The sequence below is a fragment of the Plecotus auritus genome (genome assembly GCF_963455305.1).
Source record: "Plecotus auritus genome assembly, chromosome: 4".
NCBI classification, from domain to species: domain Eukaryota; kingdom Metazoa; phylum Chordata; class Mammalia; order Chiroptera; family Vespertilionidae; genus Plecotus; species Plecotus auritus.
The window spans coordinates 181,821,188-181,841,296 of record NC_137775.1 but is presented as its reverse complement, the minus strand read 5'-3'; the positions used below and the strand labels follow the sequence as shown (position 1 = coordinate 181,841,296).

General features: G+C 37.2%; 1 protein-coding gene across 8 annotated transcripts in view; it reads right to left on the bottom strand.

Annotated features, from left to right (window-relative positions):
* TAX1BP1 (Tax1 binding protein 1) overlaps nucleotides 1-20,109 on the bottom strand; it is a 60,063-nt gene that overhangs the window by 1,251 nt on the left and 38,703 nt on the right. For 5 of the 8 annotated variants that reach the window (XM_080666501.1, XM_080666502.1, XM_080666504.1 and 2 more), the window contains exons 14-17: nucleotides 19,838-19,909; nucleotides 6,348-6,531; nucleotides 5,850-5,998; nucleotides 459-538 (exon numbers count right to left, since the gene is read on the bottom strand). In XM_080666501.1, coding sequence (XP_080522627.1) covers nucleotides 459-538; nucleotides 5,850-5,998; nucleotides 6,348-6,531; nucleotides 19,838-19,909 — 485 coding nt within the window. Of the gene's footprint in view, nucleotides 1-458; nucleotides 539-566; nucleotides 3,565-3,683; nucleotides 5,999-6,347; nucleotides 6,532-19,837; nucleotides 19,910-20,109 lie in introns of those variants that run through there. The other 3 variants (XM_080666503.1, XM_080666507.1, XR_013960504.1) reach the window with 2 other exon arrangements.

Below are 20,109 nucleotides of genomic sequence, written 5' to 3'. Positions count from 1 at the left end.
AAGTCTTCAGTTACTCCAGAAACCTTCTGCTTCTAAATGGTTGCTACTGACAACCGTGTAAACCATTTATAAAGCCTCTAAATTTACTTTTACATTTAGATTGACAAAGAAAACCTTTTTTCATTCAAGTCCCCCAAATACAATTACATTATGTGAAATGAGGCTTAGTGACAAGAACTCAATTTTTAACTAATCAAAAATGCTACTGGTAAACCTATAAAAATGAATACATCTTATCATTCCCAACAGTGTTCATTTGAGCGTGTCCACAGCACTGGTTCTCAAAGGATTTTGTGCATAAGCATCACCAGGAAGGCATGTTAAAACACCAAAAGTTTAAGTTCAGAAGGAATGAAGTAGGTCCCTAACCACATGCATCTCTAACAAGTTTGCAGAAACCAACTTAGAGAGTCATGTCCTATATAAATCACATTTTACATAAGAAAGAGAAAAATCACCTGGAATCAAAGCAGAAGCCTGTTCCATGCCCATGCAAATGCTTACTTGGAGGGTCAGGAGCAGTGGGCACATTCTCATCCTAGCAAAAAATAATTTTGCAACTTTTTGAGAAAAGTGAAAACAAACAAGTTTTTTAATTCAATCAAGCATAGTATAAAGAAAATAAGACTGCACTTTTTAAATTTTCACTTCTATTACAAATTAGATTTTCAAAGTACAATTTTTTACAGAATATTTCACTGTGGATGAAGTGTTACCGTCCTGAAATAAAAAGTAGTATTTAGTGGAATGGAGAGTATACCACTCCTGTATGTGTGAATGCAGTAGAGATCAGACGACTCTTTTGAACCTACATGTAGGTAACTTTCTTTTTATGATTCCATAAAAATCTTAACACTGCATTATTTTTCCTGTTACTCTTGTTTAGTTACTTAATTTGCAAGACAGAGAGTATCTTCTTTGACAACTTACATTCATTGCAAAATATACAGAAATTATACAGAAATGAAAATCAGTTAAATATGAGTTTGCACATATATGTCCTTGGGCACGCATTTACACTCACACAGAAAGACAATTCCAACTGGAAAACCAAGTTAAAGCAAAGCGCCAAACTATAGGCCTCAAAACCCTGCTGTAAAAGAATAAAATTCAAAATCAAGTATTTGATTAACTGATTGTCAATGAAGAATCCTAAAAATCTGTAAACCTGAGTTTCAATCTGAAAGAAAATATTGGCTTCAATTTCCATGCCCCCATCCCTGTGGTCATTTTTTAGAGATCTGTACATGCTGAATCAACAGCCAAACACAGACTCACTTTACATCAAAGTGAGTTGCCCATTTGCTTCCCTCCTCTGAGCTGCTATTATGTACTAAACAAACAGCACATCACCAGGTAGAGCTGGCACTGATGAGTTCTTACATTGCTAGGTAGTCATGCTTGCCCCCAGGCTGCTATTAATGGACTAAGTAGTCAAGTCTGTCTCAGGAAGAGGTGCCCAAAAGGTGTATGTGGTGAACAAACAAGACAAATTATCTTTTTTAGGGGGTGGGGGAGCATGGCTATTATTCTGACGATTATGCCCTCCTGAATGGTCAAATAAAGGGCTTGAGAGGCTGCTTCTTTCCTGTTCATCACATGAGAAAATGCTGGTTTACATTTATGATTCCCTCAGGATATATGTGGGCAACAACTAACAGGATAGGTAATGAGGGGCTGGGGAAAATAAAACGTATTTCATATACTTCAAAAATTAAAACCCTTTAAGTGATAAAGATCCAGACAGCTTTAAACTCCCAATCTGCTTGTACTACTATATATCAAATAATGAACAAAATCTCATTTTCTTTGAAAAAAAAAACCAAAATCTTTGAAGTGGCATTTTAAAAAATAATTGGAAAAGATAAAAAGGAAAGGTCCTGATATTCTACTTTTCAAAATTCTTAATGGCACAGATATTTATAATTTTAAAAAAACTTTCCAGAGGCCAAAAATATAATAGAACCCAAAAATCTTACAACCTCCCGTTTTATAACGGCTAATAGCTTACAACAATTTACTGCTTCCACAAATCAATCAGCTAACAATAGTTTGCTGCTAGCTAAGGCACTAGACTCAGATCAGCCAACAGACATATTAAGACTGCTCATAAAATATCAGGGGGTGGGGAAAGCAATTTACATTTAGTAGTCCTAAGTCATATATCATTTGGTAATGATGACCCTATTATTCCGTATCTTTTATCACCTATTACTTAATAAAACAAGTGAGGGACTCGAGCAGAATTCTAGGTGTTACAATGAGACATAAGCTCCCGTGAAATAAGAAATCACTCACTCAGAGAACAGTTCAAAACCAGAAAGTATACAGTAAGTTCTATGATAGACAATTCATGAAGTCTCTCATGACCTTGACATGCAAAATGACCAGTCAAATATCACTCACAAATACTGCATTTATTCTATTTTACTTATCAACAGCAGTTAGTTTCCAAAACCATATGCGATTAAATATAACCAATTAGTTTGGGAAGTGAGGCTGTTAAAGCAGGCCCACTGTCAGCAGCAACAAAAAAATGGCTACTGGCAAAAAGAGAAAAGCAGACAAAACTCGAAACATCCGATAGTATGCTGGAGCTAACGGCTTTACCTCTTAAAAGAGCCTAACTTTTGCCCTGGCAGGCACTGTACAGTGGTTAGAGCACCAGACTATGTACTGAAGGGTCGCAGGGTTCGATACCCAGTGGCCCCTGATGGGTCACATGCAGGGGGCAACCAATCGATGTGTCTCTTTCACATCGATGTTTGCCTGCCTGTCTGTGTATCTCTACCTCTCTCTCTCTCTCTCCCCCCATGCCCTCCCTTCTACTCTCTAGAATCACTGGAAAAAATATACTTGGATGAGGATTTAACAACAAAAAAACACATAACTTTTAATGTTGGTTTTTAAATTAATGAACTTGAGCTATTAAGGCTATATTAGGTATTCTTTAAGAAGGCAGAGAATCATTTATTGCAGGTTAGAAAGATTCCCACCCCAAAAGTACTCAAATTTTAGGACTGAAAGATGTCAACCCAAAAGAACTTTGAATAGCAGATTTTAAAGTGTTAAACTAAAACTACTAAACTACTAAAATAAATCTTGTAAGCAAATTTTATTGGGAGTACCATACTGAAATTTATTTATGAACAGTTCCAAATAATTAATTTTCTTAAATTTTAATAGCATTTTTAATTTCTACAAAAGTCTAAACCACTTACTTTTTGTTCATCAATCTCTAGACCGCATCAACACAATACTATTTCCATCACAAATTGGTTATTAAGCAAATGAAACAAGCTATGGTAAACTGCTCTACTTGAAATGCAAACATTTCTCATTAGATGCCCAACTCAAAATCTAGTCTATGAAAAAAATTATTTTCTTATCAAACAAATAATATTAAAATGGGTTAATCTCTTGGACAATAAAATAGGGTTAATTATATTGAATTCAAAATGCAATCATGATTGTAGAAATATAATTAGCATATATGACAAAGCAATTCTAATTCTATCTATAGATCCAAAAGAACCAGGAGCTGGAGCAGATATATTTGTACACCTATTGTCACGTCAGCATATACCCAAAAGGTAGAAACAACCTAATGTCTATCGATGGAAGAATGGATAAACACAAGGTATACATAAACATACAATGGAATATTATTTAGCCTTCAAAACAAAGGAAATTCTGACACATTATAACAGGGATCAATCAGGACATTATGCTAAATGAAACATGTCAATCCAAAAAGATTCCACTTAATGAGGTACTGAGATGCTCAAGATGCCCCGAAGGGAGAAAGTTTGGGAACCTTTGCTTTAGCCTATTTGATTGATTGGTAATTGATAGATGGTTGAAGACCACAGCTTCTATGAGCCAAAGTGATGAGGCTCAAATCCTGGCTGTACCTTACCAGCAGTGTGATGTGAAGCAAGCCAGTTAAGCTGGCTCACAATGCCTCTCAATAGAAACAGGAATAGTTCCTCACAGGACTGCTACAAAGAACAAATTAGTTAATATATTTAGAAAGCTAAACATTAGCTGGCAAAAAGAGCTATAGAAATGTTTGTTGCCATCACCTTCATGATAACTTTGTTAGTTATTGCTATTACAATTATTAGGTAAGAGGGAGTCATAAAAGGTTTTTGATCTGATAGCTGACCACAGTTTCTGGTACAGGAGGAGATATGGCAGGAACGGGCCATTAAGAGCAGTCCACCTCAACCCTGACTCAAAGATGCTGGGTCCTGTGGCTGTTCTTCACTACCAGGGAAGAGAACGAAAGAAAAGGAACAGGTCAACTCAAACCTGTTTTCTATATTCTAACTAAACTTACTTACTCAAATACTTTAGTTGCAAGTGATTTTTTGTTTGTTTTAATGACAAAAATATATTTTTTTAAAAAAAAGGTCTGAATGTACATAAAAATAAATTTCTGTGTAATGTGAAAAATCTTCTGATTGCAAAATATAATTCCCCAAGGTGTGCCTATTAAGAGCCCTTCCATCTCATTACCAAATCTGATAAGCATGTCAGCAAATGAGCACAAGCCTCTAACACTGCTTCTCATGGGTTTGCAGAAGGGCAAAGCACACAGATCAGAAAGAACATTCTGCTAATTAAACTGAAGCAGATGACTATGGGAGAGAAGGGCTTGTCACATGTAACATCTGTGCCAAGAATGATCAGATTAAATATGCAAAGTGTGAAATAAAGGTTTGAAAAAGCAGTAAAATGATACTCTAAACCTTAAATAGGCTACAGAAGTTCTGACAGTTTTCCTAATTATTCCCAGTAATGGACACAGGAGGCCAAAAGGCAGAAGAGAGAAACACATTTTTCTCCATTATGAGTGTTGAGCACCAGGGCTAAAATCATGTCTGTCTGAACACTGATCAGTTTCTGCAAAGGTTAATAGCAATTAAATGCAGCAAACTAGATTAAATGAGAAACAGGTCATGATACCACTGTACTTGCAAAGAGCACAATAAAGCATTTCTTTTAAATTCTTATTAATGCATAGGAAATTCAGAAGGAGCTGCTATGAGGAAAAGAACCTACTTATTAAAGAAATCCCTTAAATGAAATAAATAAAAACAGTGACACACTACATAAACTAATTTAATTATCAGTATTGTGTTGTTGAGAGATTAAATACTAACAATGTCTAAAAGAGTATTTCTCTGAAAAAGAATACATATATTTCCCTCTTTTTCTAGCTAAATAAAGAGTCCACCTTAAAATTTAAAGTAGGATATAAGTGCTAAGATGAAAAGATGCACACTACAGCATAATATCATAATACTTTGCTTCCTCCAGTCTACTACATCTGCATCAAAGGAGTAAATTACTTCATAAAAATAAAGATTAAACTATCCGTGACTATACTTAATAATGCTGTACTGTATATTTGAAGGTTGCTAAGAGTACATCTTAAGTTCTATTAACAAGGGGAAAAACTGTAACTAAAACTAATGTCAATTAGACTAACAGTGATCATTTCACAATATATACAAATACTGAATTATCATGTATACACCTGAAACTAATATAGTGTCATATGTCAGTTACGTTTCAATAAAAAAAAATTTAATTAAACTTTCTGTTAACATTCTGAGGTCAGTCTCCAAACTTAATATTTTATTTTAGTATAAATCCTAAAGTATAAATATGAAGCATATTAAAGGTTGATCTTTCAAATTTAAATACAAGCAGGCTTTTTAAAAAATCTAGTAATCATGTGTACACACAAGCACACATTTTCTCAAGACACACATGACCACATAACTCTCTATGTAGGAGAGGAAAAAGGGACAGGCTCAGAAAATGGAAATTCAATTTACTTTACTATCCTCAGGGTCTTCTAAACCATCAGGCCGACTAAGGTTTCGAGCAGGCTGGCTGCAGACAACATTATCTTCCAGTCCCCAAGAGGGTACTCTCACAGGTGGCCGTTGGATTTCATCTGGGTAAAAAGCACCATCTGCTCCATCTGAAAAAAATGTTTTGCAAGGGAAGGGTAAAAGCTGGTACTAAAATTAGAATTGCTGTGTATAGCTATGACAAACGATATAAAAAAACATTTTAGCGCATCAAAAAAAAATCTTTATTTTTAACCCAAGTGACTCAAAATAAGAACTGTGTGCAATAAGCAGATGGATTACTCATTCATGGCATATCACTTCTGGATGAAGCCAGTTAGTGTTAAACATTAAAACTGCTCATTACAATGTTTCTATTAGAATTGACTGTACCCGTACTTCTCTAATCCCACAAAGATATAAACAAAACAAAAAAACCTCCAAATTCAGCTAACCCCAAACTAAAAATATTGTAATAACCTCTTGTTTCCTGTGTTGCATAAGGATTACCATATTGCAGAACTGGTTGTGACTCTGGTACTGCAGAAACATGACCATTTTGCTCTGAGCATGTGTGATCTGCATGTGAGATCTGCTGAGGACTCTGGGAATTCTGACCTTCCATGTTCCCTTCTGCTTGATTTTCTGGAGTCCTTTTAAGTTCCTAAAATTAACAAAAACAAAAGCAAATAGGCAAAGTAATCAAATACTTTACAACAAGGGCAGCATTAAATATTTAGCCAAAATATAACTGTAAAATTATTTCCCTATTACAGTAGTTCCTCCTTATCCAGTTTTTCTTTCTGTGGTTTAGTTACCCATGGTCAACCACTGTCCAAAACATTAAAGAAAAAATTCCGTAAACAATACATAAGATTTAAATTGCACATGATGAAAACTCACTCCATCCTGTTCTGTACTGCCCAGTACAAGAATCATTCCAGCATATCCACTGCCGCCAATAGTCACTTAGTAGCCATCTTGGTTATTAGACTGTTATGGTACTGCAGTGCTTGTGTTCAAGTAATCCTTACTTTACTTAATAATGGCTCCAAACTTTACCACAGAAATATGGGTACAGGAAACAACTATCACTATCTATATATATAAAAGCCTAAGCGACCTTTATGACCGAATGACCAGTCACTATGACGAGCACTGACCACCAGGGGGCAGACACTCAACGCAGGAGCTGCCCCCTGGTGGTCAGTGCGCTCTCACAGCCAACCTCCTGCGGTCCCTCCCCCCAGCCAGCCCTCCCCCCAGCCAGCCAGGCCAAGGGACCCCACCCATGCACGAATTCATGCACCGGGCCTCTCAGTATATAACATAGGCTTCAACACTATCCAAAGTTCAGGCATCCACTGGGGTTTTTTAATGTACCCCCGAGGACAAGTGGAGAGACTACTGTATATTTAAAGTGTACACTTGGAAAGGCTGGTTATAAACTTCTCATAAATGCCTCTTCCACATGTAACAAAATCAGAAAGCAGAACAAAGCCTAATAAATTTTAAAATTTATTGGTGGCAAGAAAGTGTCCTTTTTATTGAGCTGAGGGAAAAATCAATTTCTTAAAAGTAGTTATTAATAATCAAAAGCCAAAAAAACACCCCAGATTGTTCCCCCCCTAGTAAATCCTATCAAACAATTAAGAAATTTATTTTTTAAATACTAATTCAGGTGTGAGGGGGGTAATACTATATGATGACTTAGTGGGTTTGTCACAAGAAGCAAATTTAGTTTAACATCCAAAAATCAATGTAATTTACCATGTTCACAGGCATAAGGAATAAAACATATTCATAGATGCAGAAGAAATATTTTACAAAATTCAAGTCATTCATGATTTAAAAAATAAAAATCTCAACAAAAATCGATATAGAAAGGAGTTTCCTTACTCTGATAAAAGACATCTATAAAACCTCTAGTTAACCTTAATGGGGAAAAACGAAATGATCCTACCTACGATCAATATTGGCAAGGTTGTCTGCTCTCACCACTTCTATTCAACACTGTACTGGAGATTCTTATCAGTGGATTAAGGTAGACAGATTGGAAAGGAAGAAGTAATACTATATTCTCAGATGTTATGATCATAGAAAATTCTAATGAATCTATTAAAACTAGAAGAATGAGTGAGTTTATTAGCATGGTGAGTCGTATACATGGTCAATATATAAAATCAATTCTATTTCTACATATAAGCAACACACAACTTAAAAAGGAAAATTTTTACAATTCCATTTATGTTAACATCAATAAAATTACTTAGGAATAAATTTCATGAAAGATTTGCAAGGCCTATACATTAAAAATAAGCATTACTGAGAGAAATTAAAGAGAGCTTCAACAAATAGAAAAATATACCACATCCATGAACAGGAAACTTATTTTTAGGCTTTTAATTCCCTACACAATGATCTATAGATTCAATGCATTCCCAATCACAAATCCTCTGAGGCATCTGTATAAATTGACAAGCTAATTTCTAAAACATAGTAAAAAATCAAAAAGGCCCTGAAATAGCCCCTTTTCTAAAAGCAGGACAAAGTTGGAAGGCAACTTGATTTCAAGACTTATTATAAAGCTACTAGTGACCCGGTGCACGAAATTCATGCACATTAAAAGGGGATTAGAGGAAATAATTTAATATTGCTATTTGCCCTTTCTCTATAATAGAAGTGTCAGAGATTAAAGAAAATTAGTAAAATGTATATGAAAACTTTCCTCCTGTCAGAGTCTGGGGCACACCACGGGACCCAGAGTCAAGTCCCCGCCCACCCACATGCACCTCAAAATCATGTGAGACTCAGACCTGGCCAGCCCCCCCGCCCCATTGGGCTAGATCCAGACCCAGCCAGTCCCACCCTTGTCAGGCCCTGCCAGGCAGGGGGCGTAGCCTCAGGTCCCCTGCGCCAGGACGGGTGTGGGGGGTGTGGCTTGAGGTCCCCCAGCCCAGACCGGGGTGGGGGGCATGCCTTGAGGTCCTCCATCAAGCCCCGCCAGGTGGGGGACATGGCCTGAGATCCCCTGTCAAGCCCCGCTGAGTGGGGGGCTCAGCCTGAGTTCCCCCGACCCAGCACTGGGGGTGCACCTTGAGGTCCCCCGTCAAGCCCTGCTGGGTGGGGGGCACGACCTGAGGTCCCCTGTCAAGCCCAGCCAGGCAGGGGGGCGCAGCCTCAGGTCCCCTGGCCCAGTGCTGGGGCAGGGGGCGCAGCCTCAGGTCCCCTGTCAAGCCCCGCTGGACTGAGGGTGCTGTCTGAGGTCCCCCGGCCTGAAGTCCCCTGTCAAGCCCCACCTGGTTGGGGGTGCGGCCTGAGGTCCTCCAGCCTGGCGCTGGGGCGGAGGGAGTAGCCTGAGGTCCCCTAGCCCAGCACCAGGACAGGAAACGCACCTTGAGGTCCCCCATCTACCCCCACCGGGCGGGGGGCATGGCCTCAGGTTCCCTGGCCTGGCACTAGTGCAGGGGGTGCAGAGGTCCCCCAGCCTGACGCCAGGGTGGGAGCGCGGCCTGAGGTCCCCTGTCAAGCCCTGCCAGGTGTCAGAACTATTCAAATCTACCAGGATACCTAAGTGGATGGGCATGGCCATGTGCTAGTAAACGTTATTTACAAAAAAAGGCCACAAGACTTATTTGGCTTGTAAGCCTTAATTTGCTGACCCCTGATATAAATCTTTTCTATTAACAGAACAGAGTCCAAAAATACACCTAGTAGGATTGGGCCTAAACGGGCAGTCGGACATCCCTTGAGGGGTCCCAGATTGGAGAGGGTGCAGGCTGGGCTGAAGGACACACCCCATGCACGAATTTCGTGCACCGGGCCTCTAGTATTTAAAATAAAGCTAAAAGTATAACTACTGAAAGAAAAAATAGAAAATCTTTGTAACCTTGAGCTACGGAAAATTTTAAGATAGGACACTTATAGCATGAATCTCTAAGAAAAATATTGCTAAACTGTACTACTTCAAAAGTAGAAGCTATTGCTCTTCAAAATATATTTTTTAAAAAGGAAAAGGCAAGTCACAAATTAGGAAAATATATTTCTAAAATATATGACAAAGGAATTGTATTTGGAATATATAAAGAACTTTTGAAACAAAATATAACCAAGAAAGAAACAACCAATTAAAAAATAGGTAAAAGATCCGAACAAACACTTCACAAAAGAATATATACGAATATAGATTCTTATATATTCTTACAGAAGAATATATAAAATTCTTATATATTCTTACATAAAAATGTAAGCACATGAAAAGATGCTCAGCATCACTGGTCATCAGGGAAATTAAAACTAAAACCACAATGAGTTAACACTACACACCCACTAGAATGACTAAAATTAAAAACTGACAATACCAAGTGTTGGTGAGGCTATGGAGCAATGGAATGCTCATCCACTGAGGTTAAAATGCAAAATGATACAGCCATACTGAAGAATAATTTGGCTGTTTCTTAAAAATAGACACTTACCATATAAGCCAGGAATTCCTAGGTATCTACTCAAGAAAAATAACTAAGTCCACAAAAATTATTGTATGAGAATGTTCATAGCAGCATTATTCATAATAGCAAAATAATCCAAATGTCCATCAGCTGATAAAAGAATTAATGTCCACGAACTGGTTAATGGTTCAATTCTGCATGCTTGCATTTATATGAAATGCTAGAAAAGGTCAAACTATACGGTAAAAGAAAGTAGATCAGTGGTTGTCTGGGACTGGGGGTTGCTGGAGTAGATTGCAAATGAGCATGAGGAACTTTGTGCAGTAATGGAAACATCCTATAGTTTGAATGTAATGGTAGTTATAGAACTATGTATTTGCCAAAAATTTATCAAATTGCATGTAAAATGTATTCATTTTAATACATGTAAATTGTACCTCAATAAACCTGTCTTTAAAAAATCAACCATAAATATGTATTAATAAAGGAAATAAGAATAAAAAATTTCATCTGTAAAGTAAAATCAAGCTGATTTTGTTGACTGTCATCCCTTGGGAGTAGAGATAAGACTATGTTAACTAATTTTTATCTATATAAATGTTCTTAAAATGGAATAACTCATCTTTGAGAACAAAACTGGTAAACATAAAAAATGAAAATCATTTTAGGTGTGAGAAGAAATACAGGAATTAAAAGTTCCTCCAGGTGGCTCAGTTAGTTGGAACGTTGTTCCATTCACCAAAAGGTTGGGGGTTCGATTCCCAATCAGGGTGCATACCTAGGTTGCAGGCTCGATCCTCAATTGGAGCATGATTAGATTGGGAGGCAACTGATGGGGATGTTCTCTCTCTCTCTCCCCCTCTCCCCCTTTAAAAATCAGTAAAAACATACACTTGAGGATTTTTTTTAAAGTTCCTCCTAAGCACATGAAAAGTACAGAAGACATGTGTAACATATTGCAGGATTGGTAAGTGAATGAAATGGATACAGCATAGGATGCATGGAGAGTAGGAGAGATGTGGCTAAAAAGACAGGATGGAGGCCAAATGTGCCAAATCTGTGTCATACAGTTTACTACAATGGGCCTAATAGTTCTTGAACAATAACAACATGGTAAAATGGTCTTTGTAAGGTTAATCTAGCAAAGCTAATACTGGGCATACTTGAAACTAAAAAGTTGTGGGGTGGGTAATAGAGCATGATATCAGACTGACCTGATTTGCTCATCAGTTCCAGCACTAATAACCCTGAGGAACTTACCTTCTCCAAGACTCAGAGGACTACTGAGAAATGCAGGGAGTGTTTAGAACACAACAGTCTCTCAATAGATGCTCCCTCATCTCCTGCTATGATTCAAAAATCGCAAACATGCTATTTATAGTAGCTCAGAATTGTGAATAGGAAAAAAGGAGAAAGTAAAAAAATATTTCAAAGATGATTCGAGAAAATAGAAGGGTACAAAAGCAGCAAAAAAGTTAGAGATGATAAAATACTTCTGCAAAAGTTTAGGCAAATTAATTAGAGGAGTATGGTTAAGTTATTCTGTGGGCAAACAATAAACTACTTAAATGGAGTCAAGGGTTTCATCAAAGATTTATATGCATGCACTGGTAGAGTCAAGCAACTTCATTGAGAGTTCTGACCTAATAAAGAGTTTACTCTAAATTAATATCCTCTCCTCTACTATAAAAAATGCATAAATCGTCCTAACCGGTTTGGCTCAGTGGATAGAGCGTCGGCCTGCGGACTGAAAGGTCCCAGGTTCGATTCCGGTCAAGGGCATGTACCTTGGTTGCAGGCACATCCCCAGTGGGGGTGTGCAGGAGGCAGCTGATTGATGTTTCTCTCTCATCGATGTTTCTAACTCTCTATCCCTCTCCCTTCCTCTCTGTAAAAAATCAATAAAATATATTTTTAAAAAATGCATAAATCCTCTGCAAGTAGGATGCAGGGTAAGAAAAGGACCAGTAATAAGCAGCTTGGACTTCTCATGGGGGAAACTGGAGGCGGGATAGAGACATGGCCAAAATAGTTATGGTTAGGTTGTTTGGCAAATTGGAAGTCTCAACTCTTGACTTAAGATTCTTAAATTTGCATTCACAACACCCCTGCCCCTAAAGGGTTCATGTTTAGAATTCAGGAGATCCATGAACTTAGAAGGGAGAGAAAATTTATATAAAGTATTATATATACACTGAGTGGCCAGATTATTATGATCTCTGAATGCATAATAATCTGGCCGAGAGAGAGAGAGAGAGAGAGAGAGAGAGAGAGAGAGAGAGAGAGAGAGAGAGAGAGAGAGAGAGAGAATATGAATGTGGCCCAGTATGAGGCCCAGTGCATGAATTCATGCATGGGTGGGGTCCGGCCAGCCTGGCCAGGGGGAGGGGACATGGGTGGTTGGCCGACCTGCCTGCTGGTTGAACTCCTGGTTGAGGGGACAATTTGCAAATTAGCCTTTTATTATATAGGTTATACACTGAGTGGCCAGATTATTATGGGTTCAGAGATCATAATAATCTGGCCACTCAGTGTATAAAACGCTTCCATTCTCAGATGGAAAGTAGGTCATATGGAAATATAAAAATGATGATTCAGAAAAATCACTAATCAGGTATCTGGTGTTAAGGAACATTTGAAAAAAAATTTAATTTAATATTTTTTCATTTTAAATTTTTTATCTGGCAGCAGTTAATAGAATATATCCCAATATTTTTACCATTATTTGCCATTTGCCTTTTGCTTTATTATTTTCTTCACTCTTCCCTTTTCAAATTTCTAGTAAAGGGTTTTATGCAGAATAGCTGAAATAGAATGAAGATACAAAAATGGCAAATAATTCTAAATATTGGTTTTGGAGTGACATGAGAAGATAAGATACCTTAAGCTATTAAAGGTTATAAGTAAATTTAAATTGATAGGGTTTTCAATCCTAAGAGATACACTAAATCACTTACTATTAAAATTTATTTTTGAAATATAAATATTTATATACTAGGGAGCTAGTTAATTTTAAAATAAACTAGAGTGAGTTCCTTTATGTTCAATAAATATTTCATGATGAGTATCTACTATGTGGCTACTAAGGTACTGTTCTTGGGATTTGGAAATAACCAAAATAGACAAAAATTCCTGCCCATATGAAGCTTATATTCTAGAGTAGGTAAGATGGACAATAAAAAAAAATAAGTAAAATACATATGCTATTAAATGGTGATAAATCCATTTTTTTCATTTACCTATTCAACTAATGCTTAATTATCACTTGGTTCGTTCTAGGCACTCTGCCTGGGTATGTTTTCAATGCTGAACAAAAAGGACTTAGTCCTAACTTTGTAAAGAATTGGGGTAGAGGTGAGGGTTCTGAGAAAAACTAGGGAAGAAGACAAAATTAAGCAAGGCCTTGGAATAGCGCATAGAAATTATTTTTAAGACAATCTTTTGAAGTAATATAACACTATAGTGTCACCAGCAAGAAAATCACGAATAACATAAGAAGACAGCAGATAGAAAGCAAACTGGCCCTACTCTGATGCATTTTATAGGGTGGGGTATTAACTGACAATGAAACTGCTGATTCCAGTACATTTCTTATAACGTTTTTATAAGCAAATGCTGTAAATTATGTTTGCCCCATTTATATGTTTATTCATTCAACAAATATTTAACTTCAAATAAATAAACACAATTCCTGTCTTCATGGACCTTACAATTAAGCAGAAGAGGAGGCAGATGTTAGATAAATAAGCACATAAGTATTAATTTCAAATTATAATTAAGTCCTATGAAATAAAAATACAGGTCCCAGGTATAAGTTGAATAGAGGTACTTAAGCCCAGCTGGTGTGGCTCAGTGGTTGAGCGTTGTCCCATGAACCAAGAGGTCACAGGTTCATTTTCCAGTCAGGGCACATGCCTGTGTTGCAGGCTTGATCCCCTGTAGGGGGTGTGCAGGAGGCAGCCGATTGATGATGCTTCTCTCATCAATGTTTCTATCTCTCTATCCCTTTTTCTCTTCCTCTCTCTCTAAAAATCATTGAAAACATATGAAAAAAAACACAGAGGCACTTAATTTAGACTGGGAGATCAAAGAAGGCCTCTCTGAAAGAATCATTTAATCTGGAACTTAAGGGTAAGTCAAGAGTGGTAGGAATAGCTAAGTAATGAGAGAGAAATAATACGAATTCTGGGATATACTTGAAAAAATATCACTGAGGAAAGGAGGGAAGGATATTATGGTTGGATAAATAAAATAAGATGGCCCAAAGTAACAATTACTGATGATGGGTAAGAAGTTCAACAGAATTTATTATTCTCTCTATACTTATATATGCTTAAACTCTTCTTTAAAAAAAAAAAGTTTTAACAAAGTAAAGAATTATAGACAAGACTATTCCTGGCAAAGAACATGAATGAGAACCCTGAGACATGAAAGCAATTGCAGAGTTATAAGGCCTGGGTGACTAGAACAGTTTTCATGGTGTGGTCCCACAACAGCAGCACCAAGTACTTTTTAGAAATGCAAATCTCAAACCCCACCCCAGACCTACTAAATCAGAAACTCTGGGAATGGGAGCCAGAAATCAGTGTTTTAATAGCAATACAAGTGGTTTTGATGCAAGTTCAAATTTGAAGAACTACTAAGAGACTCTACATAGAGGTAGTGAAACAGGAAAATTATGGCTTATGGTGGAACTAGAGATAAATGGAAGCCGGTCATATAAAATATTAGAGGCTATGTTATAAATGTTGGCCTGTATTCTAATTGATTGGAAAGGCCATTAGAAGTGGTCAGCTTTATATTTTTAAAGGTTATACTGCCTATGGTTTAAATAACTTTTTACTGAGTCAAAAACAGAGGCATGGAAGATGGCAGTGTAGGACGTGTGGCCCCCAGTCCAATAGTCCCCAAGTAACTTAATCCTGAGAACAATCACTTCAGGGAGTGTGGAAGTAGATCTACACCTATGAGATGACTGAGTCCCAACTGATACCCTGACTATTGCAGTCTTGTGTGAGATCTAAAGCCAGAGGACCTAGCTAAGCCACACTAACAGAACGTGAGATTACAAATGTTTTAAGTCAGCGATTTTCAACCGGTGTGCTGCAAGAATTTTTAAAACATGCAATACTTGAATATTTAGTCAAGGGCACCGACTTTTCCCTTAGGCTGTCAAATCCTATATATCCTATATAATAAAAGGCTAATATGCAAATCGACCAAACCAAGGAAGGACCAGTCGCTATGACATGCACTGACCACCAGGGGGCAGATGCTCAATGCAGGAGTTGCCCCCTGGTGGTCAGTGCGCTCTCACAGGGGGAATACCACTCAGCCAGAAGCCGGGCTTGCCAGCCGGCTCATGGCTGGTGAGCGCAGTGGCAGCGGTGGCAGCCTCTCCTGCCTCCACAGCAGGCCGACATCCTCCGAAGGGTCTCTGACTGCGAGAGGGTGCAGGCCGGGCTGAGCGTACCCCACCTGGCCCCCTCCCCCACCGTGCATGAATTTCATGCACCAGGCCTCTAGTAAAAAAATAAACAGCCAACACAACAATTGCCATCCGATGTGAAAAATTATACCTACTTTGTTGTCAAATCGACAAAAAATATATTTTTTTGGTGTGCCACATGATGTTTAGTAATTAGTTATGTCTACCATGAGATGAAAAAGACTGAAAGTCTCTGTTTGAAGCCACTAAGTTTTTGGGCAATTTGTTACACCATATAGTTAATACAATCATTGTATTACTTTCCATGTGTGATTCTAGCCATTTATGCCACAACAAAATTTATAAATGGTTATAACCATTCAGGACTGTATCTCTTTCAAAATCATGTAAGAAACTTTAAAATATATATAAAGTAACATATATTTTATGTATATTTTTATATATGAAAGATGTATGTAAAATATATAAAAATAAAGTGTTATGACTGTGTCTAGCATTATCCCTAAGCACAATATATACTTAAAAGTTAGGTTTCTTATTAACAATCATGGAAGTGAGACAGCAGAGAGCACCCGCACCTGGGATCCCAAGAATACAGATGGCCAGAAGAAACACCAGATAAGCCAACCACAAGAATGTCACCACCCCTCCACTCCCTGCTCAAAAATAATGGCAGAATTTTATCTTCCAACTGCTTGCTTCTCCTACCCTAACATGGAAAATTCCACAAGCCCGTCTTTTCATGAAAGCCTGCTTTGTCCCCAGCTTATAAAAACAGCCACACAGAGCCAGCCCCCGAGCCAGTTCATGGCCTTCCTTTCTTCTGTGCTACCACCCTTGTACTTGAGAATAATCTTAATAAATCTGTCTGGAAATTTCTCTAGGGCCTCCTCTTGATTTCGCTCTTGGGGAACCCAAGAACCCGAATGCTGGTAACAAAAGTAAATACGTATTTCAAAAAGCTGTCTTAAGCATTTGAATATACATATCCAACTTATCACATCTGATTCGATCATCATTTTAAATTTACAATACAGCTGACCAAAACGTATGCCAAAAATAAAAATTTTCTTACTCTTCATTTGTGTTTCTATTGCTTTAATTATCTGTAATCCACTATTTAATTACAACAGTCTTTTTTTAACCCACTTGCCATTTTGTGTTACCACACACTGAAAGTGAAAGAGAGGGAGAAACGAGAGGGAGGGGGAGAGAAAACTAATGCCAAGTAACACAGGAACACAATATACTAAGAGCCAGGTGGAAAAAAATAAAACAAAAAACTGCAAACAATCTTGAATTGTAGATTTTTACTACGTTTCCTTCTCATAGTGGTATGATGCAAGAAATTCTGAAACTATTTTACATGGATTACTGGATTTAGCAAATAAATAGATATGTTGACATTGTTCGGCACCAGGATTCTCACTGTGGATGAGGTGTACAAATAGCAATCTAGGAAGGCAAGGAAGAACCCTGTGAACCTGGACTGTAACTCATATCTAAAATGTAAATGTTTCCTAGTTCTGTCCACTCAAAGAATCTAGAAGCAATAAACACCAGTAAAAATGTGCACATCTAGGCCATTGTTTTGATTTCTAACTACCATTTCTCATTAGTAAGGAATCAGACACAACTCCTTGAGGAAATAACTGCTTTCAGAGTGATACCAGAGCTTTTTTCTTATAAAATAATGGCCAATCCACAGATGAGGTAAGAAATGTACAAGATGAGCTGGACTATCTTGCAGTGCTGAAAAGAAATGAAGTGCTCAAAAAAACAACAGCATTCTTTTGATACCTAGACATATCAGAAAACAGTTTGAAGGTGCTCTTCCTACCAAATCTAGGACTATGAACATCAAATTAAGAACAGTAACAAATTCTAATCCACTGACTAAAAAGAGTTTAAACTGATGATTATCAGGTAGGAAAGCAGGAAGGTAGGTGCACAGATAGAGGGACAGACACAGGCACTCAAAAAAATTAAAAAGACATATATGTATACATACAGACTTTGATATAAAAAAATCAATTTGGTTTTTGTCTCCAATTCCTGGCACAAGTCCTAAAACTCTTGGAATTTACTGAATCATAAGAGTGTCTTGTTCATAACAAGTCCTTTTAAACTTTAGACCATCCTGAATTCATGCAAACAAGATGACTACTGGTAGACCCTCTGATAGATTCATAGGAGGGGCTGGTCACCAGAAGGACTAACTAAGCATATTACAGAGAGCTAGAAATTTTAGCACTCACCAGGAATGGGAGGGAGGGAGGGTGAAGACCGAGTTAAATTATTTTGCCAATGATTTAATCATACTTGTGTACTGAGATGCCGTATTAAAAGCATTTACACTAGGTTTGGGGAGCTTCCAGTTGATGAACACATCACTGTGCTAAGAGTGCCACATGCCTGAAAAGAGCATGGAAGCTCTGCAGCTCTACCCTCACCTCGCTCTATGCTTCTCTTCCACGTGGCTGTTTCTGAGTTGTGCCCTTTACAGTACAGCTCTGTAATAATCGTAAGTCGTATTTTCCTGAGTTCTGTGATTCATTCTAGCAAAATATCGAAGGGGGAGCAGGGAGCACATGGGGCTGAACCCTTCACTGGGTCTGCAATAACTTGAATAGTTGGTGTCAAAGATGAACTGAATTGTAGTCCACCCAAGTTGACTGATGTCAGAGAATTGTTGCTGGAACATAAATGAGGGCAAAGGAAGGTTCTTCCTCGTTATAGAATGCCAAGGGACACACAGGGAGGAAAGTGATGGATTTGAAAAATCATAATTTTGCAACTATCACAGTAATGTCATCCAACCTTGAGGTCTAACTAGCACTTTTGAGTGGTGTTTTGTTTTCTTTATCACGAACCATTTTGGAATATCACCATTGGTCACTTAAACTACGGATTGGTTCACTGAATTATGAAGATCTTCCAAATGCTGACACATTTCACTAAATAGTTATTTAACGTCAGAGTTTTAATATTACCAATCTCATTAGAAAAGTCTGTAAGCCATGGGAAGTATCGAGCTTATGATAGCAGATACAAGGTTCCCAAAATTCTAGTTTTGCTCAAAAGATTGAATTTTATCATTGACACAAATACTATCAATTTTTTTCCCTTAAAGTAACAGGCTCACTCATTTCTTTTCAAGTAATGTCTGCCAAATACCCCAGTCTGAAAAAACCAATTCTATTAGTTATTCTTTAAATAGAAATTACATGCCATGAAAAAGAGGCTAGTTCAGCCTACAACTCCAACAACTGCCCAAGTGCTTTACCTTAAAATAACCATTGTACTTCATTAAGCAACGAAGTGCTTTGGGGGTACTTCCCATTTCATCCCACAGAACATTAAAAAGATGTTTACCCGAGGATCAAACTTCAATAAAACTATTTTACTGTTTCATCATCTTATGAAAGCGCTTTTTTTTTTTTAGCTGTGAATGCACGATTGGGATGACTACAGTAACTATTAATGCCACTGCCTTGGCATAAATTAATACGTCAGCAATTTCCCACCACTACTTTTGCACACAGTGAGGGTGGGGGTACGAGGGGTTGAGAAAATAATATTGTAGTATTATAAAAAGAGTTTTACCTTCATAGACTTCTGAAAGGAAATGGGAGCAACCCCCCCCCCCAAAGGACAACAAACAAGCATTTTTTACAATACAAAGGTATGCTCTGATTGAATGTTAGGTCATGCTATAAATCATTTAACAACTTCTAAAGCATTTCCTATTACAAAAGAAAACCAGATGAATACATTATATACACTTTAAAATTTCTTTACTGTTTTCCTAAATTTGAACATTGTAAAATCTGTTTTATTGTTAAATATAAAGACTAAGCTAAGTTTCAACACTTAAGCATTTTCTCAAATTATGAGGTAAAATATTTAAAAATACTTAACAAAAAACATTTTCCATCTAAGAGTCTCAACAGTGTTTTCTTTATTCATTAAACAATTTTTTTAAAAAAACCACCCTCACATGAACTATAAAACTGTCTCTTCATAAAGCTGTATTACATACAAAACATTTTTTAAAGAGCATTGTTCAATACCTTCTCCCTGGATAAGTTTGCCAAATGTGAAGTTAGACCATTTATTTCTTTGTCTTTCTCTGCCAACTGAAGCTGAATAAAGAAAAAAAATTGTAATTAATTTTTTCATTATCTACTCTCTCCTTAAACTTCAAGAAATATTATACCGTTATGTCAAAATATGCTATTACCATATCCACATGTTTTCCTTGGTTCTTATTTTTTACATCTGTGAATTAATTGTCATTACTGACCCATTTCCCCTACTCTTAAAACTTCTCTCCTGTTTATAT